The sequence below is a fragment of the Herpailurus yagouaroundi genome, unplaced genomic scaffold, assembly GCF_014898765.1.
Source record: "Herpailurus yagouaroundi ecotype Mexico unplaced genomic scaffold, PumYag 29, whole genome shotgun sequence".
NCBI classification, from domain to species: Eukaryota; Metazoa; Chordata; class Mammalia; order Carnivora; family Felidae; genus Herpailurus; species Herpailurus yagouaroundi.
In genome coordinates, this window is record NW_024412377.1 from 42,852,173 (window position 1) to 42,875,303 (window position 23,131).

The window sequence follows — 23,131 nt, forward strand, 5'->3', positions numbered from 1 at the left end:
CCTATAAGGAACTACCTCCGATCTCCATTTCTGGAGGAGTATTTGCCATGACTTCTGTGTGCTGACTCCAAGGGGTGGAACCCACGCTAGTGGCTAGGAGCTGCAGAGCAAGTTTGTACGAAATCTAAGGAAGGGCTTTGTAGTGAATGACGGCCTGAACAGGGAGAATGGTAGTGAGCCTCCTGTTCTTGCTCGTATGTAAGGAGGGTTAGGTGATCCCCAGCCAACCATTGTGGCAAGGATTGCATCTGTCAGGGGGAGATAGTGCCATATCTGGGGTTTCTTTTACTTCTGAGAATCTGTGGTACGACCGACGACATCAGGAAAGTGGTTAATATTGTAATGCTTTTTGTGAAGATAGTAATAATACCTGATCTTGGTAGGCTAATTAAACAGAGCAGCACAAAAGAAAGAATGTCCCTGTAACCCCACTGTCTGGAATAATTGTTGATGTTTTATAGCTGTTAACTTTACAAAAACTTAAGCTTTGTATGTGTTTTTGTAAAGTAAGATCACACTGTATGTTACCCTCAGGAATTTTTACATATTTTGATGTTACGTATTTACCATGGGATGCCTGCTGGCCACAAGGCAGTCCCTCGGGTGGACTTAGCCTAGTTTACGTAGGCAGGGCTGTACTAGAGGGAGCGAAAGGTTTTGTCTGGGGGCTCTGGGACTAGCACGAGTGGTGCTGCGGTGAACACGTGGACCTGAGCCTTTGCGGATGACCGTGCTATTGTTGTGGAGACTCTTCTAAATGCACAGAGTCCCATTTGGTACCGGTGCTCCCCACCATTACTCAAAGTAGTGGCCTGGCCAGCTGAGGGGGAGCATCGTCTAAGACAGAAGAATGGGGAAGGGCAAAGGGAAATCCTGGGGTCACTGCCACAGCACCCTGAGCTTGTAACGTGAGATGGTGACAGCTCCTCCGTGCAAGACTGAGGGAGGGCATTACACAGGCTTCTGCGGATGACATGAGCCCTGGGCCAGGTCCCCAGGCCGATATCGGGGATCGCTCTTGCGTGCACTGACTTACATCCCGCCCCGCTCCGTCTCAGCCACTAGAACAAACGCAACCACGCTCGTGGCCCACCCAAGGCCCGCTGTCAGAGCCAGCAGCAGTGAGGCGTCCGGTCGGGTGTCGGAAGGCAAGAAACAGGAGGCACCGGTCGCTCAGGTACCTGGCAGGCGAGGGAGAGGGAGGGCCGTGCAGGCCAGCAAGGGTGAGGGGCCCTCTGTCCCCTTGGTACCCGCACATGCTGCTGGGTGGGACTGCCATTGCTTTTGTCCAACACCCACCCCCCCCCCCCAGTCCTGACCGGGTTCCTGGATTCCTTTGAGCTAGGAGGAAGCGTCGTCCGAAGCACGGTGTCCGGGCCGAGCCGGCGCTGCCCCGTGCACCCCTCGGCAGCCGTTCCGGCTCGGCTGTGCTTTTGGTTTCTTTTTCTCTCTCAGTTTGGAATTGCCGGGAACAAACCTTGCACTTTTGTAGCGTGGATAGCGGTGACTTCCTAGCTTTCACCATTTTCAGTGCATTTCTGTTGGGTCTTTGCCTAAATCCAGAAGCCTGAGCAGGGTAAAGTTAATGGCTCACTGTTCAAACAACGGAGCTGAGTGCTGCCCTTCAACAAGACAGTTGAGATTTGTCCAGGATTATTCAGGGCCCGAACCCAGGTCTCCTCACAGCCAGTCCATTGCTCCTGGGGCCATAGCGGTTAGTTTTTCTGTCCCGTTGCGCCTCATCCCTTCTGAGAGGGCAGGAGGGAGCACGGGTGTTGGGTGGGTGGCTGGGCTGCGGTCACTGCACCCAGCAGCCTGCACCCATTCGGCCGTTCAGCCAGTAGATGGTGCCAGGCACTGGGGATGCAGCAGGAAGAAGGCAGGGAGCATCCCTACCCTCACAGGCCATCAAACGAGGATGCCAGAAAATAAAAGTACTCACCAACTGGTGGGTGCTTGAAGGAAAGAATGTAAGCTAGAGAACAATGGGATGGGCCGCTTTAGGAAGGATCGGCAGGACTGGCCTCCCTAAGGAGGCTAGAGAAGCAGGTGAGCCAGGAAGTTCTCCAGCCAGGGAAACACAGGTGCTGGGACCCTCAGGGGAGGCGCTTGGGGGTAAGAGACGGAGGAAGCAGTAAGACGAGAGGGGCCGGGCCGGAGAGGCCATGGTGGGGGCCACGCGGCAGCAGAGGGGGCCTGGAGGTTTTCAGGGGGAGCCCTGCCCAGCTCTCTTCCAGTTCTCTCTCCCCGACTGCTGGCGCATGTGGGAAGCAGGAGCGGCAGGCACCAGGGAGACTTTGAGGAGGCTGTTGCAGCCACCCAGCTAGAGACTTGTCCCTTGTGAAGGCTTCGGATTGGGTTGGGGGACTTTGGGTAGGGGCCCAGCTGCTTCCGACCCCTGGGCTAGAAGCCTTTGGATCCTCTGAGAATGATACGATTAGCTTATAACCTGAAGCCTGGCCCCATTTTCTGCCCACATGGTGGCATTGCCCCTTTGACTGTCCCTCAGTCCCCCACTCCAGCCCCATGGCTCCTTGTGCAGTTACAGGTCCCCTCCCGTGCCAGCCAGTATCTGTCCAGGGCACGGCAAAGATGGCATCCTAAGAACTTGGGAGTCTCAGGGCTGCCTGTGGCTGTCCACAGGTGACAAAGAGGAACCCTGCTCACCTCCCGCTGACTCAGGCCGCCCTGAAGGTCCTTGCCCAGAAAGCCAGTGAGGCCCAGCCTCCTGCTGCCAGGACCCCGTCTTCAAGTGGGGTGAGCTGGGGGAGCCGGGTGGTGTTGGGGCCAGGCCCCACCCTGGAGGGGACAGTGATGAACGATTACAGAGTGCAGAAGGGAGGGCCCAGGAAGGGGCCGGAGTCCCAGGGCCAGCATTTGCCTGTCGTGTGACTGTGACGTGTACACTTGTTTCGTCCCCATACCCCGCACTCTCTGCTCCCTGGTCTGAGCATCTGTGGGAGGGCTGAGGCCTGGGTGCAAAGCAGCTAACAGTCGCCTAGCCGTAGGGTAACTGGGTGTTCAGGAGGCACCAAGACTTATTTCCCTTCTTTTTTTTCCTTCCACTCTCTTTTTTCACCAAATTAGGTTGACGGTGCTCTGGGAACACTCCCTGTGATGAGTCCCCAGAGAGCCCCTGTGCAGGCCAAAGTGACCAACAAGTTCAGGAAACCTGAGGTTCCTGTGGTCCAGCAGGCCACGGCCACCCCTGCAGGACGCCCCAGAGCCAAGGCCTCTGAGACCTCCAACGACAGTGAGGACAGCAGCGGCAGCTCTTCAGGGAGTGAGGAGGATGCTGATGGGCCCCAGATGGTCCCCTCGGCCCACAGACTGGGTGAGGGTCCCAGGAGGGGAAGGCTCGGCGGGCCCAGAGGAGGGGAGTGATGGCCTGGTGGAGCCCTGAGTTCAGGCCTGTGCTCTGGATCTTCACTTGTTCTGCATCCTGGGCCTAGTCATCCCATGCTGGGCCTCAGTTTCCCCACCTGTGCAACCCCATGAGGAGGTTGGTCCAAGTGATATCAGACTCCGCTGTTTGACCACTCCCAGCTTTTTCGTACCAGGCTCGTAACTGGTCTCCCAGCATTCCAGGGGCATGCCCCCTTCCCCACCCCCAGAAAAGCAGAGAAGCGGAAGTAGGGCTTCAGGAATTAGAAGGTTTTGGCATTTGGATGTCTTACTTAGAAGGCTGCAAACAGCCGTTGACCCTGGAAGGGAGTCATAGGAGCAGGTAAAGCCTTGGGCGGGAGGGCAAGGGGGCATGTGGAAATCTCAGGCCTTCCTGGGGCCTCCCGGAGGGCTCTGCCTCACCCCACGCAGCCGGCCTCCCAACAGGGTGCCTGTGCTCCTCCAGTAGGTCCAGCCCCCTCCACAACGGAGACCTTGGTGGAGGAGACCACAGCAGAGTCCAGTGAGGACGAGGTGGTGGCACCCTCTCAGGTAACTGCCAGGGAGAGGGCTGGCACCTCAGGGGCCTTGGGGCGGGAGCTCGAGGCCACCTGATGCCTGTTAGGCCGAAGCCATCCCCCGCGGCAGGGCCTGGTGTCCCCGAGGCCAGGCTGTCTCCTCCGCTGAGGCTCTATTTCAGCCTAAGGCCATGAATAGTGGACTCGGAGTCTGTAGAAAGGGCTTGCCTTGATTTTAGATGAGTCCCGGAAGGGAAGATATTTTGTAACAGATGGGATTTCTTTAAGGTTATCTTCTGTACACGGCAAGCGCTAGTGATTTTCCATTCGCCTTAGCTGTAAGAAATTGCCTTTTTAAATGTGCCTGACGAAAATATGTACTAATTAAAATAGTGCAGGAGACCCATACAAAGGGCTAATGTGCCCACCACCGATAGGGTGGCCCGACCTTAGGGGCTCCCCATTTAGGGGCACCCCAGCAGGCCCTGTGCTCCAGGGCTAGGTGGGGCAGGGTTCCAACCTCGTTCACAGTGGGTTTCTTCAGTCTCTCCTCTCAGGTTATGTGACCCCTGGGCCAACTCTGGCCAATTCCCAGGCTTCAAAGGCCACTCCCAGGACAGATCTCGACCCCTCGGCTTCCTCTACTCCCGCCACCAAAGATGCCCCAGACGGCAAGCAGGAAGTGGAGCCCCAACAAGTAGCAGGCACCATATCCCCTAAAACAGGTGAGTCAAGGGCCACAGGAAAGACAGTGGGACCCAGTGGGACAAGGCAGTGGGCCCCTTCTTTTTCTCCCTCAGGAGTAGTCCCACCGATAGGGTTGTGTGTGTCACCAGGACCTTTCCAAGCAGGGCCTGGTGCCCCAGCGCCCAGGTGTCTGGCCGTTATGATACGAGACAGCCTGGAAGTCGGGTTATCCAGCTTTGTGGGATGCTGGTGCATCTGGTAGGGTGAGCCCTGCCTTAGAGCAGTCTTGGGTCTTTCTAGCTGTGCCTCTTGACAACTGGGCTCGCGGTATGGGGTGTAAGGACTCGGGAGCTCAGACAAAAGGCAGGAGCCACGTTTGGAGAAGTTGCGAGCACATGGCAGAGACCCCCGGTGATGGACTGATTTGCTGTAAAGCCTCAGACAAGACCCTGGGCCACTCTAGGCTTGTGTGTCTAAACAACACAGGGCAGGGTAGATCCATCTAGTCAGCGTCAAGGCATGGCACATACAGAAAATAGTCACGTGGTATTAGGGCAGACTAGAGTGCTGAGGTCACCCGGCCAGGGGCATCAGCCAGCCCTGACTTGCCAGGGCTAAGGGACAGGGATCTCAGGTGGGCATGCCTGGGCCAGCTCTAGGGATTCAGTCCCCAGCTTTGGTGTTCCAGGGTATTTGTAGACAGGAAGCAGACAAGTGGGCTTCTGGAGGAGGAGGTTGCCAGCAAAAACTCTGCCCTCCTCAGCTGCCTTCTCCAACCCCGACCTTTGCCAGGAAGCAGCAGAGGACCGAATTGGGCCTCCCTCTGTCCCGGGACCCCCTCCGCTCAGCCTGTGTCCACCTCCCCTCGCCCACCACAGCCCTGGAGCCAGAGCCGCTTCAGAGTTTGCTCCCTGGGCCCAGTGCATGCTGTGGGGCACAGCCCCCAGCCCCGTGATGTGGAGCTTGGCCGAGTCACCTGCACACCTTCCAGAGCCCTGCGTGTAGGCATTCTCGTGCCCGTGAAGCCCAGAACACAGTAGAGAGCTGCCGAGTCCCCTGGGAAGTTAGGGGCAGCGTTGGGACACTGCCGACGTCGGCCCCCGCACACACCCCTTCCGTGGCTGTAGCTGCAGCCTGCCGGCACGGGTCAGCAGAGGAGTCATTGCTCACTTTCTTCCCCAGTGTTCTTTGTGAGAGGCGGGTGTGACAGGGAGACATTTTAGAGGGGGCCGTGGAAGGCTTTTTTCACACGTGTAGTCAGCACACAATTATCAAAGGAGAGCAGAGGCGTGGAAAATTCTAAACAAAGGCTGTACCAGAAGTCACTCTGGCAGGCAGCAAACCTGCTTAGTCAGCCGCCACGTGCTTACACAGCATGCCCGTCACCCCCCCAAGCTGCCCTGTCCCCTGACCAGCTTTCACCGTGAGTCTCTGACTTGGAATAGGGCCCTCATTGTTCATCTGAGCTCTTACTTTACAAACAGGGAGACGGAGGCCCTGGGAGGAGCGTAGTCCCGCAGCCAGCTGGCGGTAGTCAGACCTGGAATCCAAGGCCCTTGCCTCCCAGCTCTGGACTTCTGACTGGACAAGACCATCTGCCTCCTGTCTGACCTTGCGTTCTGTTGACAGATTCAGGCCCCTTCCTCAATTAACATTCTGGAGTCTTTCTCCACCCCCAACCTGACTCGGGTTTTTCGTGTGAGGAGACAAGAGAGTGAAGTTTAAAACAGTAAAGAAAAGAGCTAAGTTAAAAGCTGCTGGAAAGGTGTGAGCCAGGAGACCCCGCTGGGGCAGAGTGACCACTGGGCTGCCCTTTCCCTGTCTGTACCACATCAGGGGAGGTCGGTCGTGTCCCTAGACCCTTGGCTCTTACACAGTGAGTCTGTTTCCTGACTCTCCCTGATCTGTGACCCCATATCCTCTCTCCATAGGCAGAAGACAGGCTGGTCCCACGCCTCAGAAGCCCCGGAAGCCCAAGAAGGAGGCTGGGAGCCCCCAAGCGTCCACGCTGGCGCTGCAGGGCGACATCAGCCGGCGCCTCCTGAACGAGCCCTGGCCCCTGAACGAGGCCCAGCTCCAGGCCTCGGTGGTCAAGGTCCTGACGGAGCTGCTGGAGCAGGAAAGGAAGAAGGCCGCGGACGCCGCCAAGGAGAGCAGCAGGAAGGCCCGGGGGGGCCGCAAGCGGAAGCTGTCGGGGGACCAGACGGCTGCCAGGGCCCCCAAGAGCAAGAAGAAGAAGCAGCCGGTGGCTGGGGGAAGCGGGGAGGGTGCAGTCTCGCCAGAAAAGGCCTCCGGGACTCCTAAGGGGAAATCCAAGAGAGCCGGAGCAAGTGGTGACATCAAGGAGAAGAAGGAAAAAGAGTCTCCTGGCTCTCAGGGGGCCAAGGAGAGGCCAGAAGGGGAGCTGGGGACGCTGAAGGTGGAGGGTGGAGACCAGGGCAACCCCAAGAGCAAGAAAGAGAAGAAGAAATCCGACAAGAGTAAGTGGTGGACCGCAGCCAGGAGCGCGCTTCCTGCTGAGAGCGGGTCCCCGCTTGGCCAGCCCGGGCGAGCGCTCAGTTGCACAGAAGGGAAGGGCTGAGGAATGTTTGTTTGCAGCCCCCGGGCAGGTAGTGGCAAAGCCAGAACTGGACCCCAGAGCGGCTCTGACTTCTGGGGCGATGCTCCGGCTTCTCAGGGGCCCAGGCACCTAGGTAGCAGGTTCCCCTCAGAGCTCCCAGAAGTGGCCCCCTCTCGAGCTCTGTACATGCCCACATGCAGTGGAACCCCCTGTCATCCCCATGCTAGCCCTGTACCTTCGGTGACATTCCCATTTGTGGGTAGAATGTAGCTTTTTAAAATAAATGTGTAGAAGTTTTAGAAAGTGAGTTAAAAATAGTCCAAGTGGTCTGTGGATGGGGCAGAAACCCCGAGGCGGGCCCCACGGGCTCTCAGGCCAGGGCAGGTGGTCACAGAGCCCTGTGGGTCTGTGTAGGGATGGTTCCCCGATGTGTGGGGAGAGCCGGGACCTGGCTTCGGCAGGAGTGGGTTCTAGGACCCTGGAGACCTGCCCTGTCTCCATACTGACCCCGCCGCTTCTGGTACTAAAGAGGTTTACTTTCTTTCCTTAGAAAAAAAAGACAAGGAAAAAAAGGAAAAGAAGAAGAAGGCAAAAAAGGCCTCAACCAAAGACCCTGACTCACCATTCCAGAAGAAAAAGAAGAAAAAGGTAGCATGAGTTCCTCAGGGGGTCTCTGGCCAGAAAAAGGATCCAGACCCCATCCTGTGCATGTCAAGAGTATGGGTGGGGTGAACCAGACCTGGTCCCTGCCGCCTTTCCATTCTCGGGGTCCAGAGGTTGGGGGTTTGCGAGTTGTGACACGCTGGAGAGGACCAGGGGAAGGCAGGTGCCACCTGAGGAGGGACAAGGTCTGTGCATGTAGAAGCCGTGAGGTCTGTGAGGTAGAAGGATGTTCTTGGGGTGGGTGAAGGAGAGCCCCCAGGAGGCTAGAGGCCAGCCAGGTAGGCTGAGGTGAGAGGAAACCTTCCCTGGGATGTGTGTACCCCAGCTCGCAGGGTATCCCCACCACAGAATTATGGGTTCCAAAGACCGATCACATGAGGTGAGGTGGGAGTGGAGGGTGCTCCGCACCTTATATGGGTGCAGTTCTCTCCTCGGCCAGCGGGGCTTCAGCTGTGCTCAGAAAAGCTGAGCATCTGTTACTCAGAGACCCAGGCTCCTTCCTGGGCAGATGGGGCCCCATCCCTGCCCTTGGGGACCCCTATATCTGTTCTCGGGGAGCCACGAATCCTCAGGAGGGAACCATCATATCGCTCCCGGTGGGGGCAGCATGGGGGGAGGGGGGGAGATGCTTCCAGTACATGCTTCTACTTGTCTCCCTCACAGAAGAAGACAGCGGAGCAGACTGTGTGAGGGGCACAAGAGGACAGGTATGCTTCCTGGCCCGGGGATCCCTGCTGACCTCCCCTCCCCCGTGAGGGTGGGAGGGCAGCTCTAGCATCTGGCGCGGTCACGGGGGGCCGGGCAGGCGGGCTGGAGAAAGTGGTTCCGTCCCTCAAGGTCAGTGGGACCAGCGAGGTGATGCCAGAAGTCAGAGCTGCAGAATCAGAAGAGTCCAGAACAGCAATGGCAGTGACCAACACGGGGCTCCCTGGGTGCCCGCGTGGCTCGTGCCTTAGGAGCCGGGCACGGGGCTAGTGCCTCTTTGTATATGAGGATGAGGCTTGAGGTCAGATACGGCTTGGTCTCTCCCCACCACTGTCTAGTTCCTTTTCCTTTTGATTTTGTAACTTTGAGGGCATCGTCCGAGGCAGAGGAAGACGGTTTAGTCAGGCCAGGCCATTCCTGGGGATCTGGGCTCGCTCTCGGGGTGGTGGTAGGAGGGATTGAGTGTTCCACCCGGCCGATCGGCCCCAGCAGCCAGCAGCCTCCTGGAAATGGGGGTAGCCCAGCCTGCCTGGGTGTGGTGAGGGTTAAGTGCATCGCTAGAGCACTCGGCCCAGTTCCTGGGACGCGGGCAGGGCCACCAAGTGCCCTCTGTGGTTAATGCTCCTTCCCTGCATCAGAGATACCAGGTCTTGCTTTTGTTTTCTTCTCTTCGGAGAAAAAGGTCAGAAATCTTCCATCTGGGTGTTTCCTTCACCCAGGGATTTCTTAGCCAGGCGGTGACCAGCCCCGTGCCTCTGCCCTCTGCCCACCATGGGTTGGAATTGAATCTTTAAGCTTCCCTCCCTCCCCAGAAGACGACAGCCAGCTGCAGTGTCCGTGCTGGCCGAGCGAGGGAGCCCTGCAGAGAGGCTGGTCCGAGGAGGAAGAGGAGGAAATGAATCCAGATCCAGTGACCTCCACTCACTGATTCCACGTCTGACTTCTGTCCTGACACCGAACGCTTCATATAGATGTGTACAGTATATATATATATTTTTTTAAGTGACCTGCCTCCCCCTTCAAACACAACATGCCCAGAGGCCTCGGGACTTTGCACCTCTTTGCCCTGCAGACCTAGCAAGGCCCAGCCTACAGCTCCTTCCATCCCTGGTCTCTGGCTGATGCTGAGGCCTTGTCCTCCTCTATCAGTTTTTTCCCTGTTTTGTTTGTGGTTTTTTGGTAACAACTCAAAATAAAAGGCTTGAAGGAAAGGTGGGAGTTCCTAGTGCATCGGGGACAGACGTTTTGCAGCTGACCTGTTCTTGGAAGGGAGAGTCTGGCCGACACCTGCAGGTGAACAAACCATCGCTCAGGATTTGTTCTTTACACATCAAGGCTCTGGGATGCTTTGGTGAGTGGGACAGACAGGTTGCCAGAGGAGACTCTGCAAAGTGCCCCCAGGTATTGAATCGGTGGGGAAGGAAAGCTTCCTGGAAGAAAGGGCGTCTCAGCTAAGGGGACCTGAAGCACGGTCATGGTCGATTTGCTAGGTCGATTTGCCTGCTAGGGCAGGCCAGGCAAGTACCCAGAGGCACGAAATGGAAGCGGGGGGTACTTTCCCAGCCACCTTTTGAAGTTAGGGTTTGAGCTGGAGGCAGGCGCTCTCGGGGAACCATGGGCAGAGGAGGAGCAGGAAAACCAGTTAGGCCTGAGGTGCCCTCGTGTCCAGGTAACAGAGGTTCTGTGATGGTGATGGTGAGAAACAAGGAACCCAAAAGAGCTGTCCGGGTGATCTCTGTATGACTTGGGGAGGGCAGCAGTGCGGTTGCCCAGAGCAGCGTAGAGCACCAGAAGTCATGGCGATTTCTCTCCCAAGCTTCGAGCCTTCTGCTAGTGAGAGTAGGAGGCCGTGCAGATAGAGTGCTGGGCCGGAGGCCTTGGGAGACCCAGGGTGGCATCCGGCTGCACCCTTAACCTGGGGCCCTGCCCCCGTGCTTGCCTCTGTCCCCGCACCAAGTGTGTCGGTCTAGAGCAGGTACGGTTTTGATAGGGGTGAGCCCCCTGGTTCTCCACAGCCCCCACTCGCTGGCAGGCCTGACACCGGGCCTGGGTCATTGCCGTCTGTCCTCACACTCGTACTGTTCTTAGTACAGAAATGAGAACAGGGATCTGGGAAAATGGCAGCTGGACCAAGAGGAGCTTGCACTTAAAGAGTGATGGGCAAGAGCCTATTTCTTTTTGGAAGCAGAGTATTTCTGTGCGTTAACATGGAGACCCAAGTATGTCTGTATCTAAAGAGTGCACCCCCACAGCCTGCCTGGCCCCACGGGCCTCTGGGGGGCTCCCTGGGCTGCGCCCTCCCACCCACACCGCTGGATTCAAGGTCTCTGTTACCTCCTTGGGATAAATGAACCAGATCCCAACAACAGTCAGGAACCAGAAGTGGTCTACTTACTATGTTTTATTCTCAGAGCCTCAGCCCTGGGGGCTAATGACAAGCTTGACTGCACACAGGGAACTGGGGGTTGGCAGAAAGGGAGGTGGGGTTGTAGAGAGGCTGGTTCTTCCTGGGTGAGTGTCGCTAGAGGGAAAGAGTGGCTCATCCCCCCTAGTTAAATAGGCTACAAAGCCAAGGCCGAAAGAGAGCGACAGCAAACATGTTGGGTGTAGGGAAGCATCGTGCCCTCTCCCTGCACCTTCCCACTTCGTCCATGGGCCTGGATCTTGGGGCTCCATGTTGGAGGCTGAACTGGGGGTCAGCCTAGCTCTTGGTTCACCTTTGTGGGCCATGCATCCCTGCTGATATATGGGGTTTGGGCAGCAGGGCCCGCATCGTTAAATCTGTGCTGCTCTGACAGGACGCGTGTCCAAGGACGATGGAGAGCCAGGTGCCAGGGTGTCATGGAAGGAGGCGCAGAAGGGGAGCTGGTGAGCAGGGGAGCGGTGTGTAAGGGAGGGGAGAGGGGCTAGGGTGGGAGGAGAGAGGGGAGCAGGGAAGCAGTGGCCATGCAGGGCTGGTTGTGTGCTGGCGTCTGTGTCTGCTGTTCACATGACCACTACGGAGAAGAGAAGCAGCCGGTTAGGGTTGAGGTCCCCTGTTGTCCCTGACCCTTCCCAGCACCCTGGGATCTCAGAGCAGTTGAGGACTTGCCACCCCTGCAGCCCCTAGAGGTGGTGCTCATGTGAAATGGTTGTCCCCGGGGAGGTTGGAGAATGACCCAGGGTCATGCTGCACTGGCCATTCATCCGTGAGGGATTCGGCCCCTCTGGGGATACGTTGCTGGGGACCAAATGTCCCCTGCAGGAGCCCTTACCTTGGCCCAGGTCCGGCTTGGTCATGCCCAGCCCAGATGACAGGTCTTCAGTGTCCACTGACTCTGCAAAGGAGTAGCAAGTCCATTTGTCACTTGGCAGTCCAGCCTCCCACACCCACTGGCGAGGGGCCTGGGTCATTCTTCCCAGCCCAGCCACAGGACTCTTGTCGGATGGCAACAACCAGGCGTGGTCGGGGAAGGCCACGGGAGGGGATGATGACACAGGATGGGTGGGGCTGTAGGACTCCCGGATGCACTGTGGGTGGTGCAGGGCTGCGTGAGCATCACAGGTGAGGGACAGAAGGACAGACGAGTAAGTAGATGAGTGGAAGTGAGGAGAGAAAAGGTGGATGGACAAACACGTGAGGAATGCACGGGTAGGTGGATGGATAAAGGGGTGGCTGAGCGGCTGCCCCCAGGAGCTCGACTGTCCGGGCCACGTGTGCGCCAGGAGGGACTTCTCGCCCCACAGCCTTCCTGGACCTTCCTGCTCCTTTGACACTCCCTGGCCGAGTAGGCACTCTTACCACTGCAGTTACGGTGCCCGTGGCTCCTGGTGTGGGGGACCTCGGTGCCGTTGGGGAAGACGCACCAGCAGTAGCCGGTGCTCCCATAGCACTGGAGCGGCTTATAGTTGCCGTCCTCGTCGCACTGGGGCCTGAACGTGCCAGGGTGGACGGCGGGAATGCGGCTGACCTCTTCCTGGCATTTGGTCAGTACTGAAGCGACAGGCATGGCGAAGACAGTGAGTGAGCAGGCCCTGGGCCAGGGTCTCGGCAGAGCGAGAGATCCACATACCACTGCTGTGGGCCTGATGCCTTCTGCCCAAGTGGCCGCGCTCACTCTACCCATTGCACAGATGGGGAAACTAAGGCATGGACCAACAAAGTCTGAGATCAGAGGAAGTGAATGGCCATGTGGCTGATTTATCCCAGAACTTGATGATTTCTTCTGACACTCAAGGCCTATTGAAGTTTGGGATCACACTTGTGAGTCTTATTTGTAGGGAAAAGCAGTGGGCGTCTCGGGAAGTCTGAGCTGCTGTTACCGGGGTTATCCAAGTACAAATTGGGGCTTTGTTGAGGATGTACAGGGAATTCAAACATCAGCTGGGAGTTGGTCGAGATGACACTGAACGTGCCTTCTGTGAACCTATGACGGAAAAATCGGAGGCCTAGGGTGGGGCGGGCCACTGTTCTTCTACCTCCAGACCTGACGCCCAGAAGGAAGACCCTGGCCCAGAGTTGCATGGCAAATTAGTGCCAGGATGGAGACCTGGCACTCTGCGATGCTTCAGGGCTGAAAATCCTGCCATACGTTGTCCACAAGATGGGAGAACCGCAAGGCCCTCTTGTCCGGCACCTGCTGGCTGTGAGCGTGAGGAGGTCCCTCTGAGGGTGGGGTCATGAGCCCTCCCAGCCCCCTCAGGAACCTGTGCAGTGTGGAGCGGGGAAGACCTTGTGATGACACCTGGGATGTTTCGGGCGGTTTTCCTCCAGGCCAACTTGTGCAGCGCTGACCTCCGCAAGGGAGGTCATCCCCTAAAAGGAGGCCTCTGCCTGTGGGCCCTCAGGCAGGATGGGGGCTGGGGGTGGGGGGAGCAGCCAAGGCCAGAAGGAACAGGTAGGAAAGACAGGAATGAGAGCCCTGGAGAGTCCCAGTGCTTGGGTCAGGGAGTGATCAGGTCCTACCCTCTGCAGCTCCAGGAGAGTCCCGAGGGAGCCCCCAGAAGCCCTGGCAGCCCGAGGCTCCCACTCCCATACCTTTCAGTGGAATGTCGGCGGGGTGCTTCTCCAGGGAGTTCTTGCTCATTTCAAACAAGAGCCACTGATACATCCAGTTCTCGAAGACCTGATGGGATGAGGCAAGGGGTCAGGCTCATCAGCCCCCTCCAACCTTCCCTGGCTTTGCCCCTGGGGACAGACATGGGGGGTCTGACAGGGACTCGACACCCCAGAGTCCAGCTGCAGCCCGGACCCACGGAGTTTGGTCTAGGTGGTTCCTCAGCTGCAGCCCTCTTCATGGTTGTGGCTTTGTTGGTGTTGGCCAGACTACTGCAGCTCCCTGGGGATGGCTTCCCCGGACCCCACCCCCCTCCCTGTACAGCACCTTTTCCCAGCCCTGTCCTAATGTCGGGAACCAGAGGGAGCCAGTGTGGGGAAACCTGCTGACCTTCCAATCCAGGGTCCCCATGGTGTTCTTAAGGTGTTTCAGGTTCTCCGGGAAGTTCCCCTTCAGCTGCGGGTACACCTTCAGAGGGTCACCCTCCTGCAGGGTAGCAAGGCAGGAGGGAAGGTTTAAAAAGTGCTCCCCGGCAGGCACGGTGAAATGTGCAGCCCGTGTTCCCCTGGACCCTTGCCGTAACGGAGCCAGTGGGGACGGGAGGCGGCAAGGGCCCGTCCAGCGGCACAGCTACGTGATCCCCAGGCTGGGAGTAGAGAAACCCAGGTTCCAGGCCCGGATCTACCACTAACCCCCAGTCTTCCTTCTACTCCTTGCAGACTCTTCCTCACCTTTCAGGCCTCCCCTCCTCCACACCCCCTCCCCTGCCGTCACTCAGTCGGGTCCTCTGCTTCTTTCCATGCAAAGCTCCCTGCATGTCCCTCATCACCTGGTCACTTGTCTGCCTCCCACACTAGTCTGGGACTCCCATGGGATTAGAAGCGAGTCTGAGTGTTTCCCAGTGTGAGCCCAGAGCCTTGCAGTGCCTGGCACAGAGTAGACATGCAGAAGAAATTTGGGGAGGAAAAAGTGGGCATCTTGAGCAAGTCACTCCTGGGCTTTGGGCCTCAGATTCTCTATCACTCAAAAAAGGGGATGGCAGGGCTAGACTATGACATTGAAGGGTCACACTGGCATTCGTTCACTGATCCGGTGAGCCTGTCCTGAATGTCTCCTGTGAGCCCAGAATGGTGCAGGCCTTCGAGCAGGCTTTCCCTTCGGGGGAAACCTGGGTGGGTGGGCAGGGTCACTGGCTGGGTCCCACTCACCAGGAGCATGTGCATCACGTGGTCCTGTGTCATGTTGCCATACTTGGTGACGTTCTGCACGGGCTGTGGAAGGAAAGAAAAGGGGGTTACCAGCACTGGCCCACAGAGGAGGCGCCCTGCAGCAGAGCCAGCAGCTGGAGTCTGGGTAAGAGGCCCAGGTGCTCAACAGGAACAGGCCCATCTCTGCCACCTCCAAGCATGAGAGCTCAAGCCACTCACTTCACCTTCCTGCGTCAAGGTCCTTATTGGTCAAATCTGCATAAGCTTTCCTGTCCAGGACTTTGGGGACAACAGATTGTTTTATGAACAAAACCATTACCCATCTAGGACATCAAGAGCTTTGGGAAAGAGGGGACTGAGATGCTCTGGGAAACGAGAAGCACTTTGTAAGCACCCCAGGGATGGCCCCCAGAGGCTCTTTCCTCCCCCACTCCTGGGAGCCCTCTTCTTCCTAGGGTGGGCCCTGTCCCACCCCTCACAGCGGTCCGCTCCCCCTAGCCATGCTTTTCCTGGCTCAGCAGTCCTCCCCGTCCCTTGGCACCTGCCCTCCATCTGGGCTACGTAACACCTCCCCGCTCCACCGTCCTGGGGTCGTCCTTACCGCCTGGAGCAGGCCTTGCATGGGCATCGTCTGCATCAGCATGGGGGTGGCTACCCGCAACTTGTTCAAAGGCTTGGCAGCTGTGGGAACAGGAGGTACATACAGTATGAGCGTGGGTGGCCCCAGTGCCCAGGGAAGAGAGTACTCAGATGAGGGAGAAGAAGGCAGGCCCGGCCGGGTGCCGGAATGGGGTCTCTGAAGCCAAGGGACGTGGGGTGGGGGAGGTCAGGATGGAGGCGGGGCACGCACGCTTGGGAAGCTTCATGCGCAGGTTCTCCAGCTGCAGGTTCTGTGCGGTGACCGTCAGCTTGTCCAGCCGGCCCTGCTGCTGGTACAGGAAGTAGGCAGTGGTGGCCTGGCCGGCCAGGAGCAGAGCCACCAGGACAGAAAAGCCTGTGTACAGGGCTCCTCGGCTGCACTTGCTGTTGGGGGGATGGAGAGATAGGTCAGAGGAGAGTCCACAGAGGTGGCTGCCCCAAGGACTGACAGAGTGGGGGGATGCCCCATTTCTATCAGTCCCTCCACCCCCTCGGCTACCCCTAACACACACACACACACACACACACACACACACACACACACACTTTAAGCACAAACAAGTGCCAACGGGCACGCAGCTTGAAAACACTCCCCAAGCCCCGTATTTCCAACCATTACTGTTCCTACGGTCCGCCTAAGCAGAAATCCTAGATCTATCCCCTGGACTTAGGATGAGTGGGGAAGAGCCAGGGACAAGTGCCTTGTCCTTTCTACCAGGGGATTTCCTGAGGATCAGGACTGCCCTCCAGGGGAAGGCAGTTTTCATCCCCCACCTACCCAACCCCCGCGGTGAAATCAGAGAAAAAGGAAAGAAGTGGGACCTGGACAGCAGAGTATGTGGCCCACCTAAAAACGAGAAGTGAGGCCTTGACATTTCAGGGGCAGGTTGGGGGCACTGGACGATGTCAGACTAGAATAGGGCCAGGCACCACCCCCTCTGGGGGCACATCCTCTGCCCCAGACTCTCAGTGTCTTTGAGCAAATCTCTGCTGTTCTTTGGGCCTGTCATGTGGATGCCTCTCACCTCAGCAATTCTAGGATCTGGTAGTTTTCTTCTTTGAAGTAAGATCTGACTGTGACCACAGAAAATACTTCAAATGATGATACCTACCCAGGGGGAATTTCAGCGGGAGTGTGGCGCTGAGTCTGTGTAACTGGGAGAGTGTCTCACATTCCCTAAACTGGATGGCCCTACTGGGAGGAGTAGCCAGATCTCAGCCCTCGGAGCTGTTGGCCTTGGATACGGTTTGGCAGGGCACATGGACGTGGTACAGTTTAGGGAAGGTAAGGATCCTGTGCCAGGAACCTGAGAGTTCCTGGCCTGTTTTCTCCCACCTCACCCCAGAGGCGGGACTACTAACTAGAACCCCGGTGGGAACTGTCTGGAAACTGTCGGGACGAGACTGCATTCTGCTTACTCCAGGAACCAACAAGGACACTTTAGGAAACTCCAGGAGACCCTTCTGCATAGTAACTCATGACATCACAAACAGAGCTCATTCTCATTGGCTCTCTGCTTGCCAGTCCTCTGCATTTTCTGGGCCAAGGTCCAGACCAAAAGATTGTTGTTCTGTTAGGACAAAGCAAATACCCTGCATGGGGAAGAGGAGACCAGACAGGAGGGGAAAATGAAAACAAATCCCACTTCTAGGGCTTCTCAAGGAATAGGGGTAGCCAGCCCCTAAAGTTTGTAAAAAGTCCACCCAAGCCAGGGTCTTGTCTGGGCTCAAGCTCTCCAGCTCATTACCTACAGGCTCACGCGCGCCCCTTCCGCAACGCCACACCCAGTCTAATTCCAGTCTTAGGAGAAACTGAACGTCAGTTTCTCATATGAGCATAAGAATCTACACAGCCATATTGGAGATAAGGCCTGGTATGGAACCCTGGCTCTGCACCCCCTTATCTCAGGGACCAGGGGCAAGTCACTTAACCCCTCTGAGTGAGTAACCTGAGATAGGAACAGCTACTCAAAGGGTTGTTACAGAAAATAAGATCCTGAGGGTAAAGCCCTTGGCTCCATACCTAGGCACACAACACTGAACACTTTCTCAGGAGTTAAGAGTTAAAACTTAGCATCTGGTTTCCTTCCTCTTTTTGCATCTTGAATGCGGTCCCCTGGTTCTGAATAACTGCCAACTCTTGTCCCCTCTATATTCATTTCCTCCTTTCCACTACCTTCTTCTTAAATAAAAATAACCGGCTGAAGTCAGGAGCCAACCAGAACTAGCAGGAATCATGATACAAATGTTGCCAGGCAGAAGTGCTCACAAAAGGGTCTGAGATCAGCTCAAGGCTGGAAAGGACTGAGCACACAGGGCAGGTCAGTTTTAGAAGCAGTAACTAAACTAAAAGGAAAACCAGACAAAGATTTGAGGAGGGGGCACCCTCTCCGTACACTGAGCCCATGCTGGGTCTGCAACTCACTGGGTGGCCTGAACTCAGAGGGCCTCCATCTCCCCTCCCTGCAAATCATGCTTCCAGATGGAGGCCAGATGGTAGTGAGCTCACACTTTGAAATCAGGCTAGTCCTGGGTTCAAATTCTGACTCCAACACTCACTAGCTGTGATAACTTAGGTAAGTTGCTAACTAACAAAGCCTCAATTTTCTCTTATGTAAAAATGGGGATGGGGTGCCTGGGTGGCTCAGTTGGTTAAGAATCCAACTCGATCTCAGCTCAAGTCTTGATCTCAGGCTTGTAAGTTCAAGCCCTTCACACCTGCTGGGTGTGACGCCTACTTAAATAAATAATTAATTAATTAATAATAAATAAGTAAATAAATAAATAGTGTGGGGATGAGAAAAGTACCCGAGTCTAGGGTTACTTTGAGAATTAGGATTGGGTTTAGCACATAACTAATCACAGTAATTACTAACAGTGACTGAGGACTGGTAACAGGTAGACAGTGAAAGGGGACTATCATCGTGGCTAGTATCATCATTGTCTTTATTTTTACTGAGACCCAGAGAGAAGCAGTGATTTGTTGCCTGGTTACCTGTCTCGCAGAATGCAGTTCCTCATGACATCTCTGAGCGTCTCTCCCAAACCCCTTTCTGCCTGGCAACAGCTGACATCACAGCTCTAAATCCCTGTAATTTGCAAATTACCTTTTTTTTTTTTAAGATTCTATTTTTAAGTCACCTCTACACCTAATGTGGGGTTCGAACCCACAACCCTGAGATCAAGAGTCACATGCTCTAGTGTCTGAGCCAACCAGGACCCCCAATTTGCAAATTACTTTTTGAAGACTGGGGACTATGAGGACACAGGGTAACTGCATTCTTTTTTTTTTTTTTTAATGTTTATTTTTGAGAGAGAGATAGAAGGGAAGGGGCACAGAGAGGGGGAGCGAGAGGGAGAGAGAAAGAGAAGCAGAGAGAGGGAGAGAGAGGAAGAGAGAGGGAGAGAGAAGGAGAGAGGGAGAGAGAGAGAGAGAGAAAGAGAGAGGGAGAGAGGGAGGGAGGGAGGGAGGGAGGGAGGGAGACCCAGAATCTGAACAGGGTAGCTGCATTCTAACCCTGCCTTTTTTCAGGAAACATCTGGATGAGAGAATCCTGGGGCTGGGAGAGGGGTCCCGGGGTCCTCTGGGTGGCTGCTCTGGCCCCTTGCTACAAAGGAGAGGGACACAGGCAGGGCATGCCCACATCAACCTTCAGTGCCTTCTACAAATTTAGCCAGAGTCCCCCTTTGCCTTTCCCCGACCCCTTCCAGCATCTCTCAATCCCTCCTGTAATGGCGGACGCGTCCATCGACTCAACAAACACCTGTGACTATACTTCCCTGATACAAACTCATACACTGGTCCGTGGGAATTAGAGAGAAACCCCACTGTGATGAGCTGCTTCTACCATCCTCTTTGCGAAACTCTGTTTCTCCATCTAGCATTTTCCAAATCTCGTCCAAAGTTTCTAACCTAGGATTCACAGTCCAGCTTCCCGCGGTCTGTGAAGCCTGTGATATTGTTTGAAACTCTAGGGAGAGAATCCGGGGCACTCTCCTGATTTTCAGAAGCGCATCGTGCAAAGAAATATAAAACTCCTGCCCTCAAGAAGCCCCCTCATTGTACAGGAGGGAGAACAGAAGACCTGAGCAGGCCAGAGACTTGCTCAACATCACCCAGAGTCAGGGCCTGAATCTAGCCGTCCTGAGGCTCCCCATCTAGTGCTCCTCCCGCAGCACCTGGGCACGTCTGTGTGGTCCAGGATTTGTGTGCTCTCTCCCGAAGCTCACACATACCTCTCCGGGGCTGCAGGGCGCTGGCCCAGAATGGGCAGCTGCTCATGGTTGGAGATAAGGTCGCGCTGGTCTTCCATGGTTCTGGCCTCTAGTCTTCCCCACCACACCTCCTGCTGCTGCTGCTGCCTCCTGGGTGTCTGGGACCCTGAACCCGTGGCCCACCTCTTGAAGTCGGGGCTGAGGAGGAATCTGATTCGTCCACAGGAGGCCACTCCGCCCACTAGTTAAAGTGGAAGTGAAAACCACAGAGCTGGAAATACCCCCACTTGGGCAAAGCTGCCTTTAACAGGGCAGAATGAGGGGGTGGTGATGCTCCCCAGACAGGTGGAAAGGTCAGCATACTTCCATTGGTTGCTCAGGGCCCTCGTCACTTGTTTCCGGGCAGACCTTTGGATTCATAAGGCACTTTGGATATTTCAACAAACAGGCAAATGTTCACTCCCTAGACAGGAAACCACTTTGAAAGAGAAAATGCCTTTGTCTCCCCTGTTCCCCCATAGATAGCTGGGTGCAGAAAGGGAGAGGAAACGGTGGGCTCAGTGATCCCCCTGCTGCCTCCTAACTTGAGCATTTCATGAACTGAGTCCATGTTTCTAAGGCTCTGGGACTAACATTAACTGCCACTTACTAAGTCCTCCTTTGTGCCAGGCACAGTGCTAATTGTTTTACATGCTTTGTTTCATTTGATCTTTACAGTGACTCTTTGAAGCCTGTTTTATTTTATTATTTCCATTTATAGGGAGGGACACAGAGGCTTTTGAGAGGCTACGTGCTTGCCCAAGATCATGCATCCAAGAAGTGGGGAGTCTAGGTTTTTAACCACTCGGCTCTTCCGTCATGCTGATGTCCAAACCATGTATTTCAAATTCAGGACAGTGGGGGGCTCTGCGGAAGGCCTGAGAAGGGAGATTTAACTGTGTTGGCAAGGCTTTATTTCTTACTATCTGTGGCTCACATACCACATTTGTTTTATTAATCTTTATGTCTTTTATGTGTTTCAAAATTTACATTAGTAATTTTTAAAATAATTTTAACAGCTTTTAAAGACTTTGTGGTTTGGGGTGCCTGTGTGGCTCGGTCAGTTAAGTGCCCAACTCTTGGTTTCAGCTCAGGTCATGATCTCATAGTTTGTGACTTTGAGCCCGACATCAGGCTCTTTGCTAACAGCACAGAGCCTGCTTGGGATCCTTTCCCTCTCTCTCTGCCCCTCCCCTGCTCACGTTCTTTCTTTCTCTTTCTCTCTCTCTCTCTCTCTCTCTCTCTCTCTCTCTCTCTCAAAACAAATAAAGTAAAAAAAACATAAAACCTGTTAAAAATAAAAACAAAATAGACTTTGTGGTTTGAAGATTCAATGAGTCTAAGATTTCAAAAGTCAAGGGAGATAGTATATGTATTTTGAGGAGACAGAGAAGAGCAGACATGGCCTTCAATGCACCAGACCGGAGTTCAAATTCCAAGTCAGGAAGACCTAGCCCATGACCTGAGCCAGTGCCTTGACCTTTCTGAATTGTTTTTCTCCTTTGTAAAGGAAGGACAATAATACTAAACTTGCTAAGTTGTAAGAGTAAATAAGCATTTAGCACAGAGCCTGGTAACCATAGGAGATGCTCAAGAAATGAAACTGTTACTCAGATATTTACTAGTTAAGATATTTTCTGGATAATCAAGACAAATGAAATTATGTATCCATACAAACTTGAGCACAAATGTTCATAAAAGCCCTCAAGTGGAAATAACCCAAACCCAAAGTCACTAGATAAACAAATTGTGGTTCACCCATACAATGGATACTACTTGCAAAAAAAGGAATGAACTATTGATACATATACAATCTGGATGAATCTCAAAATAAGTATACTATATGAAAGAAGCCAGAACAAAAGAGTATATACTGTATGATTCCATTTAGATAAAGTTCTAGGAAATGCAAACTAACTTACAGTGATAGCAAAGAAATGAGTAGTTACCTAAGGATTGAGGGGGTGTACGGGTGCCTGGGTGGCTCAGTAGGTTAAGCGTCCAACTTCAGCTCAGGTCATGATCTCGTGGTTTGTGAGTTGAAGCCCCACGTCAGGCTCTGTGCTGACAGCTCAGAGCCTGGAGCTCACTTCAGATCCCATCTGCCCCTCTCCTGCTCACACTGTGTCTCTCTCAAAAATAAATAAATATTAAAAAAAATTTTTTTTAATGAAAAAAAAAGGATTGAGGGGGTGTGGTGCAGGAAGGGACAAGAAGGAGGGATGACAAAGTGGCACAAAGAAACTTTGGGGGCACTATCTTGATTGCAGAGCTTAATTCATGATGTATGCACATGTCAAAGCTTACCAAATTGTACACTTTAAATACACAAAATTTATTATGTATCAATCATACCTCAATAAAGCTATTTTTAAAATAAGACTTTTGGGGGCACATGGGTGGCTCAGTCAGTTAAGTGTCCGACGTCGGCTCAGGTCATGATCTCATCATTGGTGAGTTCGAGCCCTGCATTGGGCTCTGTGCTGACAGCTCAGAGCCTGGAACCTGCTTCAGATTCAGTGTCTCCCTCTCTCTCTGACCCTCCCCTGCTCATGCTCTGTCTCTCTCTCCTTCAAAAATAAATAAAAACATTAAAAAAAATTTTTTTTAATAAAATAAGACTTTTTAAAAACATTCCTTTTAAGTTTATTTATTTATTTTGAGAGAGAGAGCAAGCAGGAGAGGGGTAGAGAGAGGGAGAGAGAATCCCAAGCAGGCTCCAAATAGGGCTCAAATCCACAAACCATGTGGTTTCTAAGCTGAAACCAAGAGGAGGATGCTTAACTGACTGAGCCACCCAGGAGCCCCTTTTAAAAACATTTCTTAAAACACAAGCGACAAAGAAAAATAGTGTGTTGTACTTCAAAAGTCACTATAAAGAAAGTAAAAAGTCAGCCCCCAAATAAGAGAAAATATTTACAAATTATACGTCTGATAAGGGTCTAATGTCCAGATTATATAAAGAGGTATTAGAACTCAATAGTCAAAAGACAACCTAATTTCAAACGGGCGAAGGATTTAAGCACATCTTTCTCCAAAGATGTACAAATGGCCAATAAGCACATGAAAAGATGCTCCACATTATGAGTTATTAAGGAAATGCAAATCACAGCCACAATGAGGTTCCACCTCACACCCACTATGGTGGCTGTAACCGAAAAGACAGACAATAACGAGTGTTGACAAAGATGTGGAAAAAATGAAAATGCCATATTTCTGGTGGGAATGTAAAATAGTACAGCTGGGGCGCCTGGCTGGCTCAGCCACAGAGAATGGCCACTCTTGATCTCAAGGTCCTAAGTTTGAGCCCAACATTGGGGGTAGAGTTTACTTTTTAAAAAATAAAATAAGGGGGGCGCCTGGGTGGCTCAGTCGGTTAAGCGGCCGACTTCAGCTCAGGTCACGATCTCGCGGTCCGTGAGTTCGAGCCCCGCGTCGGGCTCTGGGCTGATGGCTCAGAGCCTGGAGCCTGTTTCC

At 54.3% G+C, this 23,131-nt stretch overlaps 2 protein-coding genes across 4 annotated transcripts in view; one reads left to right on the forward strand and one right to left on the reverse strand.

Annotated features, from left to right (window-relative positions):
* Positions 1 to 9,728, forward strand: part of TCOF1 (treacle ribosome biogenesis factor 1) — a 38,580-nt gene extending 28,852 nt beyond the window's left edge. The window contains exons 20-28 of one of the 2 annotated variants that reach the window (XM_040497732.1): positions 1,059 to 1,177; positions 2,644 to 2,757; positions 3,088 to 3,334; positions 3,851 to 3,936; positions 4,447 to 4,627; positions 6,521 to 7,069; positions 7,700 to 7,797; positions 8,476 to 8,519; positions 9,330 to 9,728. In XM_040497732.1, the coding sequence (XP_040353666.1) occupies positions 1,059 to 1,177; positions 2,644 to 2,757; positions 3,088 to 3,334; positions 3,851 to 3,936; positions 4,447 to 4,627; positions 6,521 to 7,069; positions 7,700 to 7,797; positions 8,476 to 8,502 (1,421 nt within the window). In that variant the 3' untranslated portion in view covers positions 8,503 to 8,519; positions 9,330 to 9,728. The remainder of the gene's footprint in view (positions 1 to 1,058; positions 1,178 to 2,643; positions 2,758 to 3,087; positions 3,335 to 3,850; positions 3,937 to 4,446; positions 4,628 to 6,520; positions 7,070 to 7,699; positions 7,798 to 8,475; positions 8,520 to 9,329) is intronic. The other variant, XM_040497741.1, reaches the window with a different exon arrangement.
* A 1,172-nt stretch (positions 9,729 to 10,900) lies between these two features.
* CD74 (CD74 molecule) overlaps positions 10,901 to 23,131 on the reverse strand; it is a 30,266-nt gene continuing 18,035 nt past the window's right edge. The window contains exons 2-10 of one of the 2 annotated variants that reach the window (XM_040497755.1): positions 19,637 to 19,856; positions 15,612 to 15,784; positions 15,363 to 15,442; positions 14,762 to 14,824; positions 13,944 to 14,039; positions 13,535 to 13,622; positions 12,299 to 12,490; positions 11,772 to 11,834; positions 10,901 to 11,513 (exon numbers count right to left, since the gene is read on the reverse strand). In XM_040497755.1, coding sequence (XP_040353689.1) covers positions 11,503 to 11,513; positions 11,772 to 11,834; positions 12,299 to 12,490; positions 13,535 to 13,622; positions 13,944 to 14,039; positions 14,762 to 14,824; positions 15,363 to 15,442; positions 15,612 to 15,784; positions 19,637 to 19,856 — 986 coding nt within the window. In that variant the 3' untranslated portion in view covers positions 10,901 to 11,502. The remainder of the gene's footprint in view (positions 11,514 to 11,771; positions 11,835 to 12,298; positions 12,491 to 13,534; positions 13,623 to 13,943; positions 14,040 to 14,761; positions 14,825 to 15,362; positions 15,443 to 15,611; positions 15,785 to 19,636; positions 19,857 to 23,131) is intronic. The other variant, XM_040497762.1, reaches the window with a different exon arrangement.